The sequence below is a fragment of the Dendrobates tinctorius genome, unplaced genomic scaffold (genome assembly GCF_039654945.1).
Source record: "Dendrobates tinctorius isolate UK_male_01 unplaced genomic scaffold, ASM3965494v1 ptg000069l, whole genome shotgun sequence".
In the NCBI taxonomy this organism is placed as follows: Eukaryota; Metazoa; Chordata; class Amphibia; order Anura; family Dendrobatidae; genus Dendrobates; species Dendrobates tinctorius.
Window position 1 is genome coordinate 23,049,225 of NW_027361737.1, and position 16,515 is coordinate 23,065,739.

Sequence of the window (16,515 nt, forward strand, 5' to 3'; positions counted from 1 at the left end):
GAGGCCTGGATGTCTTCCTGGAGCGTAACAATATTGTATCTTACAAAGATTAGGTTCTTTAGAAGGACGTAGATCTGGGGATTTATTCTGGCAGAATATAGGCTTTTTTTTCAGCCTTGCTAAGTATGTTACTGTGTTAAACTAGTTATCATATCCTTTCAAGGTCATAATGTATCACATTGATCCTTGCACTGCCAGGCAAGTATGTTCAAAAAAGAAACAATTATTCAGACCAAGAATATAAAATTGTGCTTGCAGAACCTTCCCTAGTTATTTTACAGATTGGAAGTCATATAACCTTTGCTTATACAATAAATATTCTTTATTGGAATGCTCCTTTAATTTATTCTATGTAGTTAGTAACTTTGTAACATTCCTTTAATAAAAATTAAGATAAAGGGGACTTAGAACCACTGCTATTTTTTTGACACAGGCAAGCACAAGGCAAAGATGTCTGATGCATCCCTCTGAAAGCTCTTAAAGGCAGCAAATTTGTGCATTGTAATTTGACAGCAGCATGAGATAGAGGCTGAGACACTGATTCCAGCAATGTGTCACTTGCTGGTCGGCTTGCTGTTTTTTTCATATCACTGTTTTCTCTGCTGCTAATCTAGCAGTGCTCAGAATGCTGAGCTCTGTGTAACTCCACCCACACCACTGATTAGCAGCTTTCTGCCTATGCACAATGTACACAGAACGCTGCCAATCAGTGGATGGGCATGGGTTACACAGAGCAGTTGATTAGTAGGCACCAGATCACCTTGCCATGTAGTAATCTCCTGCAGATAAAAACACTGATTTTATTGAAACAGTAACACATAGCATAGTGATACATTATTAGAATCAGGCTCTCAGCCTCTACCTTATGCTGCTTTCAGATTACAAAGTAAAAACCTGACAGTTTAATTGTAAACCTTTTAGGGTGTTGTGGTTTTTTTTTTTGGAGGTACAAGCTTACAAGGGTGCACTCTGAAAACAAACAAAAAGTGTCCAAAGTTGCAGTTGGAAAATCAACTCTTGTAAACAAAAACTATAAACAAAAACAATCCAAAATAATGCAACTAAGAGGATTATTACCGGATCCATTGGTGCTGTGACATGTAAGGTGATGGAATGACAACTCGGCCAGAAGTCACACGAAATTACATGTAATGGCCATTGGCTAAGGTTAAAAAAAAAACAAAACAAAAATCTTTATTAACTAGAGGACTATTGTCCAGAAATAAAACACTGTATTGGACACCACCAGCAAGTGGAGTTATTTCAATTCATTCTCTAGAGCAGAGTCTAGGAAAGACGGTCCTGTGACAAGCAGAAGAGTCTATGGAATGAGCAGTTAATCAGTGTGATATGAGAATATCATGCAGTGTGGGGAAGAAATGTGATGGGATAACACAAACTATTTCTATGTTAAGAGGTTGGCGTTGTACTGTGCTGCTACAGTAGAAGGGAGAAAGGCATAATGCCATGGATCAGAATCTGACAAACGTTGCATCAATCTGACGGACCGACGGCAGAGCCAGCATGATCTTGCGCCTGTATTGGTTATCTTTCTGTAAAGGATTCCTTTCCAGATATACTGTCTGCAAACTTTTGGCCCCACTCAGCTCTTCCAAGTCAGCCCAGTTCTCCACCAAGTTGTCATTCATCTGTGATAAACAAAATATATATATATATATATATATGAAGATCTCCAAGGAGGGCCAGTTAAAATCCTCACTAAATATTACAATAAATATTTGCAAAATTTGAAACGTTTGCACAGGTTCGGCTTGACAAACATATAAAAGTTATGACCTCCAGGACAACTACACCATTTTCCCCCCATTAATGATGGGGGCTTCACAAAACATTTGCAAACATGTCATCATAGTGTTTATTGTGGCAGTCATTAACTTCTCACCCGAAGTGAAACATGTCAGAACTGTGCAAAGGACTTATGATACTTTGTAGAGAATCCTTTGTAGGCAATGACTGTCTGAAGTCTGGAAGTGTAAAAATATTTAAAGTAAAATCAAACGCTGTGCAACCCCCCCCCCCCCCCCCCCCCCCAGAAGCATGAGCTGGGCATAATGTACTGGGCACTACAATGGCAGATTGGCAATCACCACTACACTGGTAGATAAATTGCTAGAGGAGTGTAATCTCCAAAATGTGGTCACTAGAGAGGAGATTCTGCTCTTCTGGCACTCAAGGGCTCTGTATATGGAGTCTGCAAACTAGTTCACAAAAATTAGTTCTCCAAGAGTCACAAATAGTGCCCCTTAGCACCAGATTGGCATTGTGTGGCTAGCAGTACTGTATGGCCAGAAATAGGGATTTTTGTGTACTCACCGTAAAATCCTTTTCTCCGAGCCAATCATTGGGGACACAGAGACAGTGGGTGTTATGCTGCTTGCCACTAGGACGACACTAAGTAAACTCAGAAAAAAGTTAACTCCTCCCCTGCAGTATACACCCTCTCGCTGGCTGGGAATTCCCCAGTTCGGTGAAAAACGCAGTAGGAGCATTAAACGAATGACAATCATAACTCTGTCAAAACCCAATGATGCTACAGTGAGCCAATAGGCCAAACAGGGTTGGTGCTGTGTCCCCCAAATGATTAGCTCGGAGAAAACAACTTTACGGTGAGTACACAAAAATCCCTATTTCTCCTACGCCTCATTGGGGGACACAGACAATGGGACATCCTAAAGCAGTCCCAGGGTGGGAAGCATACATCTGCTAATACCCCATGTACCACTGAGTCAACACTGTGGTACTACCGATTGCAGGATGCGTCTGCCAAGAGCTGCATCCGCAGAGGCCTGAGAATGAAATTAGTCAATGTTTGTAAAGATATGCAGGCTGGACCAAATCGCAGCCTTGCGGACAGGCCTGAGAATGAATTTGAAAATGTTTTGTAAAGGTATGTAGGCTGGACTAAGACCTGTTCTGCCGACGCGTGGAGCCGAATGGCCTAAGAGGCGCCCACTGAGTGGATAGAATGCGCCTTAGTCCTTGCTGGGACAGGTGTGTCCTGGACACGGTAGGATTCCTGAATAGCCAAGCAAATCCACCTGGCTAGCGTGGTTTTGAAGTGGCTAGACCTTTCCTAAGCCCCTCTGGAAGTATGAACAGGGCAACTGACTTGCGGAAGGGAGCCGTCCGCGAGATGTACCGTCTCAGAGCCCTAACCACATCAAGGGTGTGGAGGGCCTTCTCAATGCGATGGACCGGTGCCAGACAAATGGAGGGCAAAACAATTTCCAGATAGAGATGGAAAGAGGATACGACTTTGGGCAGGACGGACGGGGATGTCCTGAGAACTGCCTTGTGCTGATGAAAATTCAGGAACGGATGACGGCAGGACAGGGCCGCCATTTCCGAAACTCGTCTGATTGACATACTTGCCACTAGAAAGACCACTTTCCAAGAGAGACTAGGTAGTGGTACGTCCTGCAACGGTTCGAAAGGAGCCTCCTGTAGGTCCCGAGAACCAAGTTAAGGCCCCATGATTCAAATGGCCCTTTATAGGGAGGTGCTACATGAGAAACTCCCTGAATGAACGTCTTGACCTGAAGTTTTGTGGCAATTTTGCATTGGAATAGCACTGACAAGACTGAAATTTGGCCCTTGAGCGAGCTAAGCTGACTGAAGGAATTCCAATATGGCAGGAATGGAAACCATTAGAGGGGATCGACCATGATCCTTGCACCACGAAAAGAAGGTTTTCCAGGTGCGCTGATAAATGCGCATGGACACGAACTTCCTAGCACTAATCATGGTGGAAATCACGTCATGAGAAAATCCAGCCTGTGCTAAAATCCAGGATTCAACGGCCATGCCGTCAAAGACAGGGCCCCGGAGTTCCGGTGGTAAATCAGACCCTGATAGAGTAGATCCATGCGATCTGGAAGTCGCCAAGGGACGTCGGCGACTAGTTGTACTAGTTCTGCGTACCATGCCCGGCCAATCTGGCGCGACTAGGATCACTGATACGTTCTCTGCTCTGATCTTCTTGATGACCCTCGGGAGCAAAGGGCGAGGGGGAAAGATGTACGGGAACCAGAACTGGTGCCACGGCAGAACTAGGGCGTCCGCTCCGATGGCGATCGGGCAACGAATCTAAGAATCTTGTTGTTTAGGCTTGAAGCCATGAGATCCACATCCGGAGTGCCCCAACAACGGCAAATCTGCTGAAAACCTTCTGGATGAAGAGACCACTCTCCCGAGGCAAGGGCTTGGCGACTGAGAAAGTCTGCCGCCCAATTCTCTACGCCCGGGATGTGGATCGCTGAGATGGGCGAATGGTTGGTCTCGGCCCAATGGAGGATGTGACTCACTTCGTGCATGGCCATCCTGCTCCGAATACCCCCTTGATGGTTGATATACGCTACAGCTGTGGCGCTGTCGGATTGGATCCTGATGGGGAGACATGCGAGGAGAAAGTGGAAACTCAATAGGGCTAATTTGATCACTCGTATCTCCAAGACGTTGATGGGGAGACGTGACTCCCGAATTGACCAACGACCCTGTGCCGTGTGGTGACAAAACACCGCACCACAGAAGACTTGCGTCGGTGGTCACCACCAACCATCGTACTTGGAGAAAAGACCTCCCTTGACTCACGGAGGATTTCAATGTCCACCACTTGAGGGCTTGTCTGATCCGCGGGGACAGAAGGCACCGACAGTCCAGGGAAGACGGGTTCTTGTCCCAAGTGAACAGCAAGGCTTGTTGCAAAAGACAGATGGAATTGTGCGAATGGCACCGCTTTCATTGCTGCCACCACCTTTCCGAGAACTCTCATGCTGAAACGAATAGAATGAGAGACCGGACGGGAAAGAGTCCGCGCTGCCTGTTGCAAAGCTCGGTCCGCGCTGCCTGTTGCAAAGCTCGGGCCTTCTCTGGAGGGAGAATGACCAACCCGCGGGGTGTCCAAGACCATTCCCAAAAGGGAAATCTGCTGGACCGGTGTTGGGGAAGACTTTTCGAAGTTTATCTTCAGACCCAGGCAAGAAAGTGTATTTACTGTGATATCCATGGATTTCTCGCAGGCTGGAAGAGATGGACCCTTGATTAACAAGTCGTCCAGATACGGCAGTACCACCACTCCCCGAGCGTTAAGAATGGCCATGACATCCGCCATGTCCTTGGTATAGGCCCTGGGGGCGGTGGCGTGACCGAAGGGCAAGACAAAGAACTAGAAGTGTTCTTCTCGAATTGCAAAATGCAGGAACTGCTGGATGATAGGGGCTCTCCCCTTTTGCATGGAAGCGACACCGACCGGAGGAATTCCATTCGGAATCGCCGTACTTTGACAAACTGATTTAACAGCGTGAGGTCCAGTATGGACCACATTGTTCCTTCTTTCTTTGGAACCACAAAGAAAGGTTTTTAATAAAAAAACGCTGAACTATTCTGAATGACAGCAGACAGACGCCTACTTTGTCGGTGTCGGCCGGATACCACAACAAGTCATTGAGTAGAGGATCTATGAGATCTGCTTCTTTAGATCCACATGCTGTCGGCCTGGGTTTCCAACAGCGGTTAGGTTTTGTGAGAGACCTGGGAACCTCCACTGATCCGGAAGATAAGGTTGTGGAGGACCAGCTGGAGCTGTTGCGAAAAAAGATTGAAAAACTAGTCTGTTGATTCCGAAAACCGCCGGGCAGCCCCTTGTTGGGGAAGAAACCTACTCTTACCTCCCGGAAGTGTCAGAAAAGAGCTGGTCAAGTTTCTTGACTAAACAGGTGACCAGTTTGATACGGCAGAGAAGTCTTTAATCTCTTGGAGGTGGAATCTGCCCGCCAGTCACGTAGCCATAGGGCTCTCTGATGAAGACTGCATTAGAGGTTGCCCTAGCAGCGCAATTAACGGCATCTAAAGAGACGTCTACTGCAAAATCCCCTGCGTGAATTATCTGCTTGGAAGGCAGTAATTAAGACTTATGCCCAAGTGGCCATGCCTTAGCCACTCAAGTCGCCGCGAAAGATGGGAAAAAAGCCGCTCCTGATGCTCCAAAAAAAAAAAAAATGGAACTGGTGAGGTAGCCAATTTGACGATCGGATGGGTTTCTGACTGAAGAGCCCTCAGAAACAGATCGAAGCATTTTAGGAGCAAGGCACAATACAGGAGAATCCACCGAGGGGTACTGTAACCAATTCTTCAGCAGATATGGAGTAAAGGAGGTATTCAGCCTCGATAGGCTTGTGCCCTGTGAACCGCTTATGTGGTTGGTTCCTACATTTCTAGACAATGTCCATCAACTCCGGACAGCTGGCAAATACCCTGCGTTCACGTTTAGTCCTCTTAAAGGAGATAACGTGTTCCGGAGCAGGAATATTCTCCTTGTCCAACGTCAGAAACTTGTTGACTGACTGTCAGAGAATCAAGTGATTCATGGACATTTTGGGGAATTCTGAGGGACTGACGTGTCAGACTCAAATTCAGAGACATGTTCTCTGCGAACATTAGAGAGGGAGAGCGAGACAGAACTCGCAGATGCTGAATCGCGAGCGTGACTAGGGGACGCGTCATGGGTCCGCTTTTTAGAGACCTGAGGATCCCTTGAACGAGCACGGTCCCTGCAGGCGGACAGTTCCCCGCCGTCGCCAAAGCCCTCCTCGGGTGGTAAAGACGTGTTCTGACTTAAAAAGAGGATTCCCGGAGGAGTCTATAGCCTTGGTCAGTGACTCCACAGACAGTGACAAGGACGCGGCCCACACAGAGGGACTAAACGCAGGGAGTAGCTTGCAGCGACGGCGGATGGCATTTTAGCACAAGCCGGGTCGCAATCCGTGCATAGCGGATTAGTCTGGGTACTAGGCAAGGTAGTCTTGCAAGAGGTACCAGCGACAAAGAACGCAGTGCGCTTCTCATTAGCCCCCTTTTTTCCTCCTTAGACTGAGACAGTGCCAGTGAAAGGGTTACAAGCAGAGCCTGGGCTGCAGCTGCAGAGAATCTAGAGCGAAGGGTTAAGCTTTGCTCTGAAGTAGATGCAGCTTATCTGTGGTCCTGACGCAGTGTCCCTGGGATGAATATCAGTGGCCCTGTAGCGTCACTAGGTGTTGCCATCCATACGTGCACCCCCTGCAGCCGTCCCAGAGCCCGAGGGGCAGAGAAGGGGTTAAGGATATGGCCCACGGGACTAGCAGGGCGCGTCTCCTACAGAGGGAGAGGCGCCAAAGACGTGGGCGGCAGCTATGTAAATTGCGGCCTAGTAGGCCGAAAAGCCGGGGACTCAATTTTTGGGCCTGCCCGGCGGCGAGCGTCGGGTGGTAGGCGCTATGTAAACTGTGGCCTAGTAGGCCGAAAAGCCGGGGACTAAATTTTTGGGCCTGACCGCGGCGATCGCCGTGTGAAGGGGGGGCTGGTACGGTGCACCGGTATGCCGCCGTTGAGACTCGGTCAGCGCTTCTCCCAGGGACCAGGACCCGACCCCATACCTCCAATCCGGTGCTCGCGTCATCTGCGCTGTCCAGGAGCCTGCAGTGTGTTTCATCCCATCTCAGATTCCGAGGTAAAAAAGCTCCCGGGCGATGTAGCAGAGCCAGAGAGGTTGTTACAAGGGTATTGCTCAATTGGTCCACCCTATGGGCAGGGGGACGGAGAGCTATGGGGCTGATTCAGGGCATCCGAAAGAGTTGGTCAAGTCTTCTCCGTGCGTTCGCCCTTGTATCCGTGTGGGGTACCGAGACCGTAAAGGATCCATCGCCAGAGGAATTATCCCCATTCGTCGCAGGAAAGTGTACGGGGAGGCATACTCCGCGTGCTTGCCTGTTGTTGGTTCGGGGGAGAACGGGCCGTAGAAAGGAACAGTCGCCCCCTTCACTCCGTTAATTAAAAAATAAAAATTTACAGAAAATTCAAAAATAAAATAAAAACGGTGGTGTCTGAAGCCAGACCCAAGTGCCTCCTACAGACACTAAGCAAGAACTGGAGAATTCCCAGCCAGCGAGAGGGTGTATACTGCAGGGGAGGAGATAACTTTTTTCTGTGTTTACTTAGTGTCCTCCTAGTGGCAAGCAGCATAACTCCCACTGTCTGTGTCCCCCAATGAGGCGTAGGAGAAATTGAGTATTGCCACGTTCAGCAGAAATTGTGTGACAAATTTTGGTGCCATTTTTACCATTTCCCCTTGTGAAAATGTAAAATTTATGGTAATTCGTGATGAGCAAACGTGCTCAGATAATGTGTTCTCCAAGCATGCTCGTGTGCTGAGTGACTTCAGCGTTTTCGAATAATGTTCGAAGCCCTGCACCCACATGTGTCACAGCTGTTCGCCAGCAGCAAAACTTGCAGGGATCTAGATAAGTTCTTTGAGGGGTGCATTTTTCAAAATAAGGCCACTTTTGTGGGAAGGGGGGAGGGGGTGGGGCCCCACTGTTCAGACACATCAGGGGTTCTGCAAAGACAGTAGGATATCAGCTATCAATTCCAGACAATTTTAATTCAAAAGATGGATTTTTGGTTCTTACCGTAAAATCTCTTTCTTGGAGCCTTCATTGGGGGACACAGATTACCATGGGTGTATGCTGCTGCTGCTAGGAGGCTGACACTATGCAAAACAATAAAAATTAGCTCCTCCCCGGCAGTATAAACCCACCGACAGGCACCAAGCACCTCAGTTGGTGAAAAAGCAGTAGGAGAAGCAAGAGAGAAAACTCTAAACATATGTACCAACCCAACAAGGGACTCTAAGACCCAACACGGTACAACTTAAACAGGGAGGGTGCTGTGTCCCCCAATGAAGGCTCCAAGAAAGATTTTACGGTAAGAACCAAAAATCCATCTTTCTTTATCGCCTTATTGGGGGACACAGATTACCATGGGACGTTCCAAAGCAGTCCTAAGGGTGGGAACAGCAATAAGGAACGAAAGTAACGGAAAGGCTTAGGTCGGCCGGTGAGCCACCGCCGCCTGCAGAACCTTCCTCCCAACAGCATCAGACGAGGCCTGGGTATGAACCCTGTAGAACCTTGTAAAGGTGTGCAAAGACGACCAGGTTGCGGCCTTGCAAATTTGCATGGCCGAAGCCTGGTGACGAACAGCCCACGAAGCCGCCACAGCCCGGGTGGAATGAGCTCTTACTCCCGGAGGGGGTCGTTTTTCCTGAAGACGATACGCTTCCAGAATGGTAGAACGAATCCAGCGAGCGATCGTGGATTTGGAAGCCGGAAGGCCCTTCTGGCGACCTTCAGAGATGACCAGCAAGGAATCGGACAGACGAAAGGAAGATGTCCTGGCGAGATAGAAACGCAGGGCTCTAACTACGTCCAGTTTGTGGAGAGACTTCTCAAGTGGATGAGAGGGAGCCGGACAAAAAGAAGGAAGAACGATATCCTCATTGATATGGAAAGAGGAAACCACCTTTGGAAGAAAAGAAGGAACAGGCCTGAGGACGGCTTTGTCCTGATGAAAAATCAGGTAAGGGGAACGACATGACAAGGCCGCCAATTCAGAAACTCTTCTGATGGATGTAATGGCGATCAGAAATGTGACCTTCCACGAGAGAAGGGACAAAGGAATGTCCTGGAGAGGCTCGAACGGCGCCTTCTGGAGAGCGCTAAGAACGAGGTTGAGATCCCACGGGTCTATTGGCGAATGATGAGGAGGAGCCACATGGGAGACCCCTTGGAGAAAGGTTTTGACCTGTGGTAGAGAAGCTAGATCTCTTTGGAAGAGGATAGAGAGAGCGGAAACTTGTCCCTTGAGCGTACTGAGGGACAGACCCGCTTCTAAACCAGACTGAAGAAACCCAAGGATAGATGGGATAGAAAGGCACATTGGGAAGACTTTTTTATCATCGCAACGGAAAAAAGCCTTCCAGTACCTATGGTAAATGCGGGAAGAGGCTGGTTTCCTGGCTCTGATCACAGTTTGAACAACCTGACTGGACAGACCTAATTCCTTCAGGATTGCGGTCTCAACGGCCATGCCGTCAAACTCAGAGACTGAGAATTCTCGTGGTAAAGGGGGCCTTGCGACAGAAGGTCTGGACGGTCTGGAAGCCTCCAGGGGACGTCCGCGAGCATGTTGACCAGTTCCGCGTACCAAGGCCGTCTTGGCCAATCTGGAGCGACTAGAGTCACTGGTACGCCTTCCGATTTTATCTTTTTGACCACTCGTGGGATCAAGGCCAGAGGCGGGAACAGATAAGGAAGTTGAAACTGGGACCACGGAGTCACCAGCGCGTCGCATGCGACGGCTAGAGGGTCCCTGGACCTGGCTACAAACTGTGGCACCTTGTGGTTCATCCGAGATGCCATGAGGTCGACATCCGGGGTGCCCCAACGGTGGCATATCTGATTGAAGACTGGGGTGCAGGGACCATTCGCCGGACGCTAGGCCCTGGCGACTCAAAGTCGGCTGCCAAATTTTCCACCCCTGGAATATGAACGGCGGAGATTGCCGGAACGTAACGTTCTGCCCAGCGGAATATCTTGGCCACTTCTGACATTACTTGCTTGCTGCGCGTGCCCCCGATGGTTTATGTACGCCACGGCCGTGGCGTTGTCCGACTGAATACGGACCAGCTTGCCGGAGAGGAGAGGCTGCCAGTGAAGGGCCAGGAAGATTGCTCTGATCTCCAGAAGATTGATTGGGAGGAGAGACTCCTGTGGATTCCAGCATCCTTGGGCCGCTTTCTGATGGAACACGGCTCCCCATCCTAGAAGGCTCGCATCGGTGGTGATGACTTGCCACTGAGGCGGAAGGAAGGACCTCCCTTGGAGAACTGACGCCGGCCGTAGCCACCAAGTGAGAGATTGCCTCACTCTGAGAGGGAACAGAATAGGACGGTCCAAGGACATCGTGGTCTTGTCCCAGGCTGAAAGCAGAGACAGCTGGAGGGGGCGAAGATGAAACTGCGCAAAGGGTACTGCTTCCATGGAAGCCACCATCTTCCCCAGGACCTTCATGCAGGACCGAATGGGAATGGGAGTAGAACACGGGCTAGATTCGTGTCGAATTCCATGCCCAGAAAGGTCAGACGCTGGGTGGGGGTCAGAATGGACTTCTCTTTGTTGACTAGCCAACCGAGGCGGCCGAGAGTGTCCAGGGTTATCTGAAGACAGTCCTGGCGAGACGATCCCTTGATCAAAAGATCGTCCAGATAAGGGATGATGAGGATCCCTCTGGAGCGAAGGATGGCCATGACGGTCGACATCACCTTCGTGAAGACACGGGGCGCTGAAGCTAGGCCGAAAGGAAGAGCCGTGAACTGAAAGTGGTCTCCCTGAATCGCAAATCGAAGATACTTCTGATGTTGCACACAAACCGGAATGTGCAGATAGGCATCCTGAATGTCCACCGAGCAGAGAAATTCCCCGGGTTCCATGGAAGCAATCACCGACCGAAGAGACTCCATTTTGAAATGAAGAATCTTCACGTGGCGATTGAGCAATTTGAGGTCCAGAATTGGACGAAGGGAGCCGTCTTTCTTCGGGACTACAAAGAGATTGGAGTAGAACCCGGAAAACCGTTCGTTTGAGGGAACGGGAACAATGACTCCGGCGGAAAGAAGGGAGGAAATGGCCTGCAGAAAACCCGGAGTCTGGGACCGCTGTCGCGGAGGCCGAGACCGGAAAAAACGTCTGTTCGGGGGGGGGGGAAGCAAATTCGTTCTTGTATCCGGATGCGACGATTTCTCTGACCCAAGCGTCGTCGACAACAGACAGCCAAGCATCCACGAAAAAGGAAAGTCTGCCTCCCACCCTGGAAGAAATTCCAGGTGGGGGTGACCCGTCACTTAGAAGAAAATCTGCCTGAATTGGCGCCTGAAGATCTGGAGTATTGTCCTCTAGATCTCCAGCGAAGAGCGGGTTTGTAGGAAGGTTTCCTCTGATCCCGCTCCCTGGTGGAGGGCGGCCGATCTTGTTGAGCAGATCTCTTCGTGGCAGAGAAGGGACGAAAGGGCCTGAATGGTCGAAAACCCTTTCTGTTGAAAAAACGTTTCGGTCGAGACTGGGGAAGCGAAGTGCTTTTACCACCAGTGGCATCGGAAATTATCTGATCCAGCTTGGCTCCAAAGAATCTAGAGCCATGGAATGGCAGATTGGTAAGCGACTTTTTTGAAGTAGTGTCCGCGTTCCATGACTTTAGCCAGAGGACTCGGCGTACAGCTACTATGTTGCTGTTAGCCCTTGCTACACAGCCGGCCGCGTCCAAGGAGGCGGCCAAAAGGTATTTTCCCGCATGGTTAACCTGATCTGCAAGATCCGCCAACTCGTCTTGAGGAGCTGACGCTAAGATGCCCCTGTGAAGAATTTTTGCCCAAGCGGAAATGACTTTCGCCACCCAGGCGGATGCGAAAATAGGGCCGAGAGAGGCACCGGATGCCTCAAAGATAGACTTAGCCAGAGATTCAATCTGCCTGTCAGTAGGATCTTTAAGCGATGCCCCATCTGGCAGAGAAAGCACCGTTTTTGAGGCTATCCGGGAAACTGGAGGATCCACCTCGGGAGCCTTGGACCACTTTGTGAGCAGGTCTGCATCAAAGGGGTACAGTACGTCTAAGTACTTGCGGCCTGAGAAACGTTGCTCTGGGCGCTCCCAGTGTTTGGATAAGGTAGTATCGAAATCTTTGTGATTGGGAAAGGTTCGAGATGGAGGTCTTGCTCGTTTAAGGAGAACAGAGCATTCCTGAGGGGGAGTCTTATCCTGCTTAAATTTAAGTGTTTGGAAGATAGCTGAAATAAGACTATCGACCATGTCCCGTGTTTTAGACACGCTGTTCCCTTCTGAACTAGCTTCCGATTGAGAGTCATCGCCTGACTGAAGGTTGTCATCCGAGGAAGGAGAAGGAAACCTGGGAGAAGCAGAAGGGCCCTGCGAGCTAGAGGACGAAGTAGACAGAGCCCGCTTCCTAGAACTCCTGCCCTGTCTGTCTCTCTGAAGGTCGCGGTCAGGTGCGGACGACTCACCCTGAGAGGCAGTCGGGGCACAGGTGGCTGTAGATAGCTGAGGTAATCGTTCTAAGACCTGGACCAGCGACCGTGATACTTTTGTCAAGTCAGATACTGACTGAGACATTACAACGGCCCACTCCGGGGGGAGGGGGGAAGGGAGAGTGTTCTCAGCCCGGGACTCTGTGCGCTCCTGAGATGCTGACATATTTGAAGGACTGCAGGGGGGGGGCAGAATGGGGACAACCGACCCGATGCCCACTTTTTACAGCGCGCACAGGCATAATAGGTAACGGTGGGCCTGAAGCAGAGATCCCCTGAAGGGTTGGGCATAGGTAAACTGCACTGAATGGCCACAGGAATTAGGGAAGAACTGCCGAGGAGAGCTAATCTTTGCCTCAGAGCAGAGCCTACCGAGATTCTGGCAAGCAGCAGAAAACGCCGAAGTGTCCCCCAAGCAGCGCAGGAGGAGTGAAAATCCAGGAAATCCTTGTGCTGGAGGCTGGGGGCGGAGCTTAGCGGCTGCGCCGTGACTGGCTAACAGCGACGGAGAGGGCATGGCCGAAGGGGGAGGCTGGCATATCAAAAGAAAAGGAGCCCTGTGATGGGCTAGAAAAGGCGCGCTGAAAAGAGCGCGCTCAGGAAGGGAGGAGGGAGCACGCTGAGGGAAAGTGAAAGTAAGACGCCGCAGCCCCATGCCTAGTAATTGTGAAGGAAACGCCGACATAACGGTGCCGAACTGACAGTGGCCCTGCTGCTTGTGACGCTGCTGTGGTGAGTGGAGGGGGGGATCCCCAGTGTCTCCCTGACTAGTGGAGGAGGGCGAGACGCAAGTGGCTGTGAGATTCAAATAACTGAGGACCTGTAATCACCAAGGTCCAACTTCTCCCATTCACGGAGGCTTATGCAGGGCCGGAGGGAACGTACAGGCACTTACCTGACGTACCTGAAGAGGATGACCACAGGGGCCCACGGAGAACAGGCAGGCCGCTGGGGGGGGGGTCCTCTGTACCCGCATCCTGCAGAAGACGGCTTGAACCTCTTGCGATCGCCGTCTTCCTCTCAGCCCTGTCCCGAGAAAGGGGTGAGGAGGGGGATTCGGCAAGGACCAGCCACCTGTCCACAACCCTTATCACCGGAAGGTGATAGGGAAAAAGTCCTGCCTGCGGTACTGAGAGTTGCGATGTGGGTGACACCACACTGCTCGCTCAGCCGCATGATATAGGAAATCAGGGTGATAACTATACCCTGTTTCCCGACGGAAAAACCTGAAAAATAAAAGAGAAAGGATTAAAAAGTTCGAACTAAACCCTAAAAGAAAAAAATGGATTATTAACTGCGGATCTGGGGAGATCCCGGTCCGCCTCCTACAGACACTAAGCACAAACTGAGGTGCTTGGTGCCTGTCGGTGGGTGTATACTGCCGGGGAGGAGCTAATTTTTATTGTTTTGCATAGTGTCAGCCTCCTAGCAGCAGCAGCATACACCCATGGTAATCTGTGTCCCCCAATAAGGCGATAAAGAAAAGTCAGTGGTGCTCCTTCCTTTCCAAGCCCTGTTGTATCCCCAAACAGTAGTGTTCCACCACATAATGATATCAGCGTACTCGGGAGACATGGCATACCAAACTGTATGGTCCATTTTCTCCTGTTGCACTTGAGAAACTGCAAAATCTGGGGCCAAATCAACATTTGAGGGGAAAAAGTAAAATTTTCATTTTTTTTTCCTTCCACATTGCTTTATTTGCTGTGAAGCTGAAGGGTTAATAAACTTCTTGAACGTGGTTTTCAGCACTTTGAAGGGTGCAGTTTTTAAAATGGTGTCACTTTTGGGTATTTTCTGTCATATAGGCCTCTCAAAGTCACTTCAAATTTCTTGTAGTCCCTTCGATAATTGGTTTTGCAAATTTTGTTGGAAGTTTGAGAAATTGATGATCAACTTTTAATGTTCTAACAAACAAAAAGTTTAATTTACATAAGCATATTTTTGGACCTGTGGTAATTGTCATTTATTAACCATTTTGTGTGATATCACTATTTGGTTTAAACCCTTCAAGACCTATAGGTATGTCATAGGTCATGCCCCCGCTCTTTGATGCAGGCTCCAGCGCTGAACCTGCACCTTTCCTGACACATGGAAACGTGCCCCTAACAGTCATAGGTGAAATTGCGATTCACCCGTGGCTATTAACATATTAAATGCCGCTGTCAAACTGTGCTGATGGGATGCCATGACAGCAGGGGACTGTAGATGAACCCCATGCTGGTTATTGCAGATTTCCTTTGAACGCCAGCCCCTAACCAGCATTCATAGGAAATGATTTCTGCTACACTGATTGGATAATTGCAACTTCAAGTCTCCTACAGAGACTACTGAAGCAAGTGTATATATATCACATAAAAACCCAACAATCTGCTCTTCATAATGGGGAAAAAAAGGCAAATAATGCTCATCATCCTGCACAGCAGCTCTCTGAGGGGATATTGAGAGATTTCTAAGAGACAAATAAAACATTTCTAGGTGTTATCAGGTTCCTTCGGTTTTGCACAAATTGTTCCCAGGTACTTCTAACTCATGTTGTCGATGTGGAGCAAGTGTAGTTGGTTCAAGTAAAATATTTCACTGACTGTTTTTAAACAATACTTTACCTCACAAAATGTATCCTCTGTGATCCCCTGCTGTAATGTCAGTATTGTGTTTTGCTTCCTCCCCTGCCCAGGAGCTGTGGTATGTTCTGTACACGGTCAGACACAGGGGGGAGACAGCTCAAACAGGACAGCACAGGAAGGAGAGAGACAGCAGACAAGGGGGATAGCACATGGGGTAGAGAGAGTAGATAGGTGGGTGAGCGCATGGGCAGAGAGATTCTCAAATGTGTGTAAGTAAAATACATTTGTGGCCAAAAGTATTGACACCCCTGCAATTCTGTCAGATAATACTCAGTTTCTTCCTGAAAATGATTGCAAACACAAATTCTTTGGTATTATTATCTTCATTTAATTTGTCTTAAATGAAAAAACACAAAAGAGAATGAAGCAAAAAGCAAAACATTGATCATTTCACACATTATGCTGCAAAATTTGTTGGTAGTCTTCAGACTTCATAATGCCATGCACACGGTCAAGCAGTCCAGTGCCAGAGGCAGCAAAGCAACCCCAAAACATCAGGGAACCTCCGCCATGTTTGACTGTAGGGACCGTGTTCTTTTCTTTGAATGCCTCTTTTTTTCCTCCTGTAAACTCTATGTTGATGCCTTTGCCCAAAAAGCTCTACTTTTGTCTCATCTGACCAGAGAATATTCTTCCAAAACGTTTTAGGCTTTTTCAGGTAAGTTTTGGCAAACTCCAGCCTGGCTTTTTTATGTCTCGGGGTAAGAAGTGGGGTCGTCCTGGGTCTCCTACCATACAGTCCCTTTTCATTCAGACGCCGACGGATAGTACGGGTTGACACTGTTGTACCCTCGGACTGCAGGGCAGCTTGAACTTGTTTGGATGTTAGTCGAGGTTCTTTATCCAACATCCACACAATCTTGCGTTGAAATCTCTTGTCAATTTTTCTTTTCCGTCCACATCTAGGGAGGTTAGCCACAGTGCCATGGGCTTTAAACTTCTTGATGACACTGCGC

General features: G+C 49.1%; 1 protein-coding gene across 2 annotated transcripts in view; it reads right to left on the reverse strand.

Moving 5' to 3' along the window:
• Positions 1-299: 299 nt before the first annotated feature.
• PPP1R7 (protein phosphatase 1 regulatory subunit 7) overlaps positions 300-16,515 on the reverse strand; it is a 60,201-nt gene continuing 43,985 nt past the window's right edge. For both annotated transcript variants that reach the window (XM_073581199.1, XM_073581200.1), the window contains exon 10: positions 300-1,649. In XM_073581199.1, the coding sequence (XP_073437300.1) occupies positions 1,473-1,649 (177 nt within the window). In that variant the 3' untranslated portion in view covers positions 300-1,472. The remainder of the gene's footprint in view (positions 1,650-16,515) is intronic.